Source organism: Bubalus bubalis, chromosome 4, assembly GCF_019923935.1.
Source record: "Bubalus bubalis isolate 160015118507 breed Murrah chromosome 4, NDDB_SH_1, whole genome shotgun sequence".
Classification (NCBI taxonomy): Eukaryota; Metazoa; Chordata; class Mammalia; order Artiodactyla; family Bovidae; genus Bubalus; species Bubalus bubalis.
In genome coordinates, this window is record NC_059160.1 from 128,966,923 (window position 1) to 128,974,976 (window position 8,054).

The window sequence follows — 8,054 nt, forward strand, 5'->3', positions numbered from 1 at the left end:
CCCTCCCCTCCCCTCCCCGCCCCCCCCCACCCCAGGCAGGCTTCCAAGCACCAGATAGTTACTACATATTGTTTTTCTGCCCAGAGAATAAGGCACTCTAGTGAATAAATAAATATCTGTCTCTGTTTAACTCAATGGATCACTATTAATATTAAGATAAGACGTGGAAGGTACTTAGAGTATCTTAGTGAATGCTGAGGGAACTTTAGTTCAGAAAGTCATATCATTTTGTTTTAACAAACTGCCTTTAATCTTTTGCAGATTGAGGATTATGCTTCGAGGAAGAACATGTCTGTGGCCGAGGTTGAGAAATGGCTTGGACCCATTTTGGGATATGATACAGACTAACTTTTTTTTTTTTTTTTAACCTGTCTGTACTTGGTGATCCTCAGGGAAACAGTCCAAAGTGCCTATTATAATCATAACAGCGCGATGGCCAGGAGCCTATCTGCATCTGGTTGCCCTTTGCACCACTCCAGGGTGCGGACCTTTGGGGGGACCTTATAGAAGACCAGGGTCTGGACTTTGAATAAAGAGCAGCGAGTCAGACTCCAGGGGTGTCCCTGGTCCCTTGGGGACTAGAACAAGCTGGAGATGGAGGTCTTTTGCATTTCAAAGCAAGTCAGACTTTTTTCATTTTTATCCCAGACCTAGGAGGTCACTTCAGTTGAATAGAAAATGTGACCCTTTGGCAGAGTGATGCTGTGAGTAATGGGACATTTAAATCTGAGTGGTTAGAGCAGTTACTCTGACAGGGAAGAAGCATCACTCTGCTCTCTCTCCGGAGACCTCCTTTCCTGAAGCCTCCAGGAGATGCTTGAAGGCGTCCCTTAAGCAAAGGCACACTCTCCCTGAGGCTTATTAGAGGCACTCAGGCTGCCTGCCCTGGCGAGTCAAATACAGTCGCCTTCTCCAAGCATTTTGTTCTCTCGTAATTTCCTATTCCCTTGCCCTGAGGGGCAAGAAGGAGGTAGGCAGAGGCAGTGGCCGCTACAGGTGGTTAACCCTCGGGTCGTGTTCCAGAATTGAGCAGGCTCAGCTGCGTGTCCTGTGCAGAGTGGGTGGACGGGCAGCCTCACTTCTCAGTTCTTCCTTTTCTGCGCTGCCCCAACTCCAAACATGTACAGTATGGGAACAGCACGTGGACTTGTTCATGGTTAGTGCAGGGAGATGGTTGAGAGCGTGGGCTTTAAGTCAGACACACCCGGATTCAAGTTTCAGCTTTGCCACATGCTTGCTGTACGACGGAGGCAAATTACTTCAGTTCTCTTAACACAATTTTCTCATCTGTAAAATGGGGACAGTGATACTAGTTCCTCTCTTGTGGGCATGAGATGTGGATTAAATGAGAGAACGCGTGTGAGGCAGGTAACATGGGTCTGGCATATAGTGAGAGCTTGATAGCAGCTTCTGTGGAGGTCTCTAGAGCTCAGCACAGGGTAGGTGTTCAAGGAAAGGGAATAAGAGATTCATGGGGGTGAAAAGACATTCAGGAAGTGCATGTGGGAATGACTGGTTCAGTATACCAGGTACCCTTTCTGGAACACACTTGAACACAGTGACTGGAGTGAGAAGCTACTTTCTATGTCATTGGCATCATCAGATCTCATTTCCTGTAAGACAGTCCCCCCTCCCCTCGTGGTATAAGCTGGCCTCGTCCCAAAGCAGTTACATCAAATATACACTCAGGTATGTTGGAGGTGAAAGGGGGAAAAACCCTAGCAGGTGATAATCCTACATAACTTAGCATATACATGTGTTCCTGAAGAGTAACATGCCTTTTCAGGCATCACTGGCCCTTAAAGAGAGAATTATATGCTTTCTTTTAAAAAGAGAATTATATGCTTTCTTTAGGGTCCATTTAATCTGTCCTAGATGCTCAGTTGGAGGACTTATTCCTCTTCCGTAGCAGCTCTGTTAACTCTAGGTGTTGGCACATTCTTCTGTATAAGAAAGAATAATCTTTTCCTAATATTTTAATTTATTTTATCTGAATCACAGTTGTTAAAAGTCTCCCAGTTTCATTAAATGTTTACCATATCTTTTCTCAACTCATTATGTGGCTTCCTTCATTGTATTGTTGATCTGATCCTATGATGGATGCCTTTTATCTAAAGGGAAAACCAATTTGTTCAAGTTTGAGCCCCTGTATTTTCATTAAAGAATATAGAAGATAGCTTGAGGAAAACCCCTTCTTTAATTTATGTCAGGTGACCTCAAAGGCAGGAAGGTGACCATGCTGTACCCGGAGTCTTTTCTGTGTCTCTGCCCACACATCTAGAACGTCACCTTGTCGTCAGCATCCATGGCTCTCACATCCACTCGCTCACTCTCATCATTCCCATTAGGGATCCCATGTTCATTTTTCCCTCTAAAGAAGCACTTATGTAGAAGCTTGCTCGCTCTGCTACCTGTGTATGGGATGGAGGCCAGTGTATGGGATGATGGTAGACGTCAGGTCTCATAATGTCCTGTTTCTCCTCTGAGACATTCTGCTATTCCTTCCTTTCACAGCTGGGCTCATTTAGAGAATAGCCTGCCTTCTCTCCATTTTTCTCAGGCTTGTCTTCAACAAGTATCTGAGTGTCTGTTTTGTGCCAACCACTTTTTCCCATTCTCTCCTTAACTCAGTGAAGTTAAGTGTTTTTTTTTTAAAACCCATCTCTTCTGTCATAAATGACCTCTTAATTGTTAGATCTGTTAAGATCTAACATTGGCTATTCTAGTGATTTTTCTTCTCTGGATTTGGGCAGTGTTGACCACTTCAGAAACCATCTTTCCCTGTTTCCTCCTGACTTCACTCTTCTGGTTAACTTTACATGTTTCTTATTTCTTAGCTTCTTACATAATTTTCTCTTCCTCTACCCATTTAAATCCTGGTCCTCACGATCCCATCACTAGTTACCTTCTTAGTCATGTAGTTTCAGTGGGCAATCTCATCAAACCAGTATCTTTATCCAGACTCCTATGTCCTGAAGAACATAGCATAGCAAGCATCCAGTATACAAGAGACACCTCAAACCCAGTGCGTCTCAAACCAGTATCATCTTACTCTTCTCAAATTCTTGATATATTCAATAATGAAGAATTCTACCATCGCTCCAACAGAAACCTCAAACTCACCCCAATTTGCACATAAAAGACACACTTTTAGTTGGGAAGGTGAAATACCTTCCCCAATACCTTAACCAGATGGTTAAGGCAGGCAGTGTTTTAGGTTAAGGCCTGATTTGGGACTTGAAGTATAAAGGTGAAGAAGCAAGGTAGAAACAAATGAAGAACTGCCTTTGTTCATGAATACTGAAGGTTGTAAGGGTGTCAGATCTCCCCCTAAATTATCTGTAGACTCAACGCCATTTAAAGCAGAAATTCCAACAGAGGTTTTGCTGAATGTGATGAGCATATATTTAAATGTTTGTGGAATGGCAAAGGACTAAGATAGTTGGATGCTTCTAACTATGAAGAAGAGGTTGAGGAGACTTAGAAGATGGTAAGTTTTATTGTAGAGTCTGTGTTGTATGTGGTGCAGGTGTTCTGAGCAGTGCAGTGAAATGAGGAGCCTGGAAAGTAGCCCACGCATATATACTGACCTTTGAGATATGATGAGATGGCATGACAGATCAGTGGGGGACGAAGGGTGACTCCATAAGTAGTTTTAGAACAACGGTTATCCTTACAGAAAAAATGAAGTTTGGTTCATGCCTCACACCTCACCTAGCAATCAATCCCAAATACGTTAAGGTCTGAATTGCAAAAAGCAAATATTTAAATGTTTGCATGAAGAAAAAAATCTGTGGGCAGGAACAAATCTCTTGAGACATGTGCTAACCATTAATGATGATTAAGTCAAATATATTCAAACTAGCACTTAGGTTAAGCTAATAAACAATTTAGTGTATTAAAAAGACAAACCAAGACTTGATATTTACAATACTGTTAACTGAGAAGGAAGTAGTAAGAAGAATATAGAGAGAATTCCTATTTTTTAAATAATAGGAAAACAGACTTCCTCTTCCCAGGATGGTATCTAGAGGCATTCAGGATGGTCCAGCATTTGATATACCGCTATAAGCTTTCCTACAATACAACCTCTTAACAAGACTAGGCTGTCCTTAACCCTTGGTAATAGAATTGTTTACCTTTATACCAAGAAGGTTGGGATAGCACTAAAATCCGCATGTGGTGTGTGCCCAGGCCACCTTCAAGGAGTTTGTGCTGTGAGACCTAAGGTTCTTTATGAGGTGGTCTAAAGCAAAAAGACATGTCAGCCAGGCCTGGTTTTCTGTGTGGATATATGTTTGTTACAGGAGCAAGTGCACTTTCCTTACCACTTTCCTTACCGAGGAGCAGAAAATCAAGCAGAGTCAGAAAGCTAAATTTACGAAATGAAGCTTTTTGGAGTAATTTTTAAAAATCAAAAAGAAGGAAAAAAAATGAAAAAGACTTGAAGAGGCATTTCACAGAAGAGAAAATACATGGGGCTTATAAATCAATAGAAACCTTGTGAGATACAAATTACTATCACAATGAGCTTGTAAGTTACATCCATAAGATTTATAAAGTTAAGGAGTCTAACAGCACCAGGTGCTAAAGAAGATCGTGTGAGCTCATTTCATGATGTGTAAACAGGCACCCCTGCTTTTAGAAAACAACCACACCTCACCAAATTGAACCTTCTCACACTTTGGGCTCTAGCTTATGACTCCACCTTCCAGCTATGTATCCAGTAAACGCCTGCATTTGTGTACCAGGAGATATGTACAAAAATATTTATAGTAACGTCTTCATGATACTTATAACTGGAAAAGCTGAAATGCCTTCCTGTCTACAGGACAGCATTTAAGTAAATTAGGTGTATTAACAGTAAGGAATATTATTCTGTAGTAAAAATGTAAGTGAACCACAGCTATACCTGACAAGAAGAATGAATCTCTGAAAATATTAAAGAAAAAAAGTCCCAGGATATGATTGAGACTTTTTTTTATTGAGCTCAAAACCAAGCAAAACCAAAGAGCATCTTCTCAACGCATGTGTAAATGGTAAAACTAAAAGTGTGGAGGGGGGTGGGGGAAGATAAGCCAAAGCTAACCTCGGAGAGGGAAACAGAGGGAGCAGATATCATGGACACATGGTTAGACACTGGTTATTAGTAATGTTCAGGTTTTGGGGTGGTAAGTTTATGGTTATTTATTATGCTTCACAACTAGCTTAATATTACAGAGTTCTGTATGTATTACATATTATAAAAATAATAAAGGAAAGAATGGAATAATAAGCCAGAATGTGGGGTGCTGACTTTGTAGATGTTTTTTATGTGTCAAATATGTTTTTTAAACAAAGGAAGGACAAAGAGCACAGCAATGCAAAGGTGGGGGGTGGGAGCTGAGAACTGAGCATCTGTGCCCATGTCCAGCTAGACCCAAGCGTGGCTCCAGATAAAGGCTTTGAAGGATAATCACTGGTGGTACCCTGTGCACAAGCGGAGAATGTAGACGAGGAGAGAGGCATTCTGGGCAAATGGGCCCTGACGGCCTAGGACACTTGGACACCTGACTTTGGAATTGGAAGAATGGCTGGAAAGCTTCATCACAGAGGTGGAGGTGTGCATGGGATGGCATCTGGAGAATCTGAAGAGAAGATGAACTTGATGCTGGGACCAGGGATGAGGGAGAGCCCGTGGAGGAGCCGACACGTGAGTAAAGGAGACCAGGAGAGGGGGCCACGTCAGGCAAAGCAAAGGAAGAGAGAGTTCAAGATCTGATCACAGAGCCTGGTGCTGCCAAGAGCTCTGGGAACAGGACCCCTCACGTGTGACCCTCGTGGAGCAGTTGGGGGGGCGTTGTGGGTACCGGGGCACACTGCTAGGTTGAAGACAGTGGGAGGTGAGGCAGGTTACTCCGTTGTCTTAAGATGGGATGGGGAGATAGAATTGAAAGTGTTTAAGATAGGAAAAGGCTTTTATCCTGAGGAGTAAGTACCAGGTAATGCAAAAAAAAAAAAAAAAAAAGACTATCATCTACTGATCACCAACATTTTAAACCTGGGGGTTATTCCAAAACCTGCCTTTTTTTTTTCTTTCAAACTTCACATCCAATTCATTCTCACACCCAGATGGTTTTACCCACTAAATATCATGCCTGGTTTAGGGTCTCATAATTTCTCCTCGGACCCCTCTGCCACCATCTCTGGATTAGTTTCCTGGGTTCCTTCAGCTGTAAATGTGAGTGCTCTGATGCTTTATGCCCACACCAATCCTTCTGCCTAAACCAGTCTCCCTCCACCCCTCAGTGTCTCAGACACACGTGTGTGAAAAAAACCTCCGTGTTCTGACCCTGCTTCACATGCTCCAGCAGCCCTAAACGGCTGCAGTTTCCCTGCCTGTCCTGGAGGAGGTGTCTGCTTGCGTTGTCCCCTCTGCCTGAAATTATCCCACCCTTGAACTTCAGGAAAGTTTCCCAACCCTCTGCTCCCCTCCTCCTCAGAACTAAGTGAAATGACATCTCATCTTACCTCCTAAACAGCAGGCTGCATATTTCAGTGTTCTCATGATAGCAATAGTATATGTCTCCACTAGACTCTGACCCTGCTCTCTGAAGGGCAGGTTTGGAACCTTGTTCGTCTATGCCGTGTCTAACAGCTCTTGATTTGTGACAGGTGCTCAGTAAAGGTTGTCTTCAAAGAGTAGCAGATGCTTTCTGGGGGCAGTGGTTTGTGAGGAGAGCAGAGTGAGAAGCTCCTGGAGGGCAGGGGCCATGCCTCTGATGGGGCTCAGAGTACCCAGAGCCTCACTCAGCACCTGCCCTGTAGTTTGCTACAGAGTTTTCTAAATGAGCAGAGAGAAGCAGTGATGATTTCGTTTGCTCAGAAGGAGACTGGGACATCAGAGCCCTAGCACCTTCCACACCCAACTTAAATTGTTTTAACTACCAGTAAAGATGGGACACTGGCAGCCCTGCAGGAAAACCACCTCACTACAGCTTCTTGTTATAGATCAGCTCTATGTGTTGTCAGATTGCAGAACAGAAAGTATATTATGATTCTGTGTGTGTGTGTGTTTTCAAGAAATGTATGCAGTGAAAATATCCACGAAGATAACAAAATTCTTAAGCCTCTCTGGGAAGAAGGGGTGAGGACCTCATGGTATGTCTCAGTTTCTGCACTGTTCAAATGTTTACAATGAAGATACTGTAAGAAAGATTAGCTTGGCAACAAAATCCAGCTTGAAATAAATGCTATTTTGAATAATCTGAATGAAAATTTATTGCATTTAAGTGAATTAGCCCCTAAATTCAGTGTCATTTCTCAACACTTAGAATTTCTATCTAATTTCGTTTACATTCTCCCATCTTCAAATGTAACTTTCAAAGATATATTTTGCCTCATCCCTTGCTTTTAGGTGTTATGATATTCTTTTGGAGACTCACAAAGCAAGCAATCTCTAGAACTGTTGTCTAGGAAAGGATTACAGATTAAATGGTTTTTGAGAACCTTGAGAGTAGATATTCCATGAAGTGGAAGAAACAAAAACCAGACAGACCCATGAATGGTATTTATCACAGTTCCTGTCTTGCACAGTGCAGATACATACGGCAGCCTACAGAGTATGAAGCTTGCAGCCGCTGAGAAAAGGACTTTGAACTTTTTACAATTCTGTTTTATTTCTTCCAGAGAGAAACCAGAATAAAGTGACATTTCATTCCAGATTGTCTGAAAGAATTCCAATACTTACTTCTCTTTAATCATGAGATATTATCCTTTTATAGAAAAGAAGGCTGGAACTTCCTTGGTGGTCCAGTGGCTGGGACTCCATGTTTCCAATACAGGAGTCATGGGTTCAGTCCCTGATTAGGGGACTAAGATTCAGTGTGCCACTTGGTGTGGCCAAAAACAAGAATAGGCATTTATTTTGTGCATGTTTTCAATGAAAATATGTGAAATCCAGTTGTCTTGGTGAATACTGCTAAATATTATTAGTGAAAAATACTTTAAGATCTGGGAAGACATGGGGACCAAAAGGCAGCAACTCAGACATCTGAGCTGCCACTGCTGAAAAT

At 42.3% G+C, this 8,054-nt stretch overlaps 1 protein-coding gene across 5 annotated transcripts in view; it reads left to right on the plus strand.

Moving 5' to 3' along the window:
- The window catches only part of MTR (5-methyltetrahydrofolate-homocysteine methyltransferase), a 125,189-nt gene extending 119,914 nt beyond the window's left edge, over positions 1–5,275 (plus strand). For all 5 annotated transcript variants that reach the window (XM_006050165.4, XM_006050167.4, XM_006050166.4 and 2 more), the window contains one exon: positions 262–5,275. In XM_006050165.4, the coding sequence (XP_006050227.3) occupies positions 262–348 (87 nt within the window). In that variant the 3' untranslated portion in view covers positions 349–5,275. The remainder of the gene's footprint in view (positions 1–261) is intronic.
- The last annotated feature ends 2,779 nt before the right edge of the window (positions 5,276–8,054 follow it).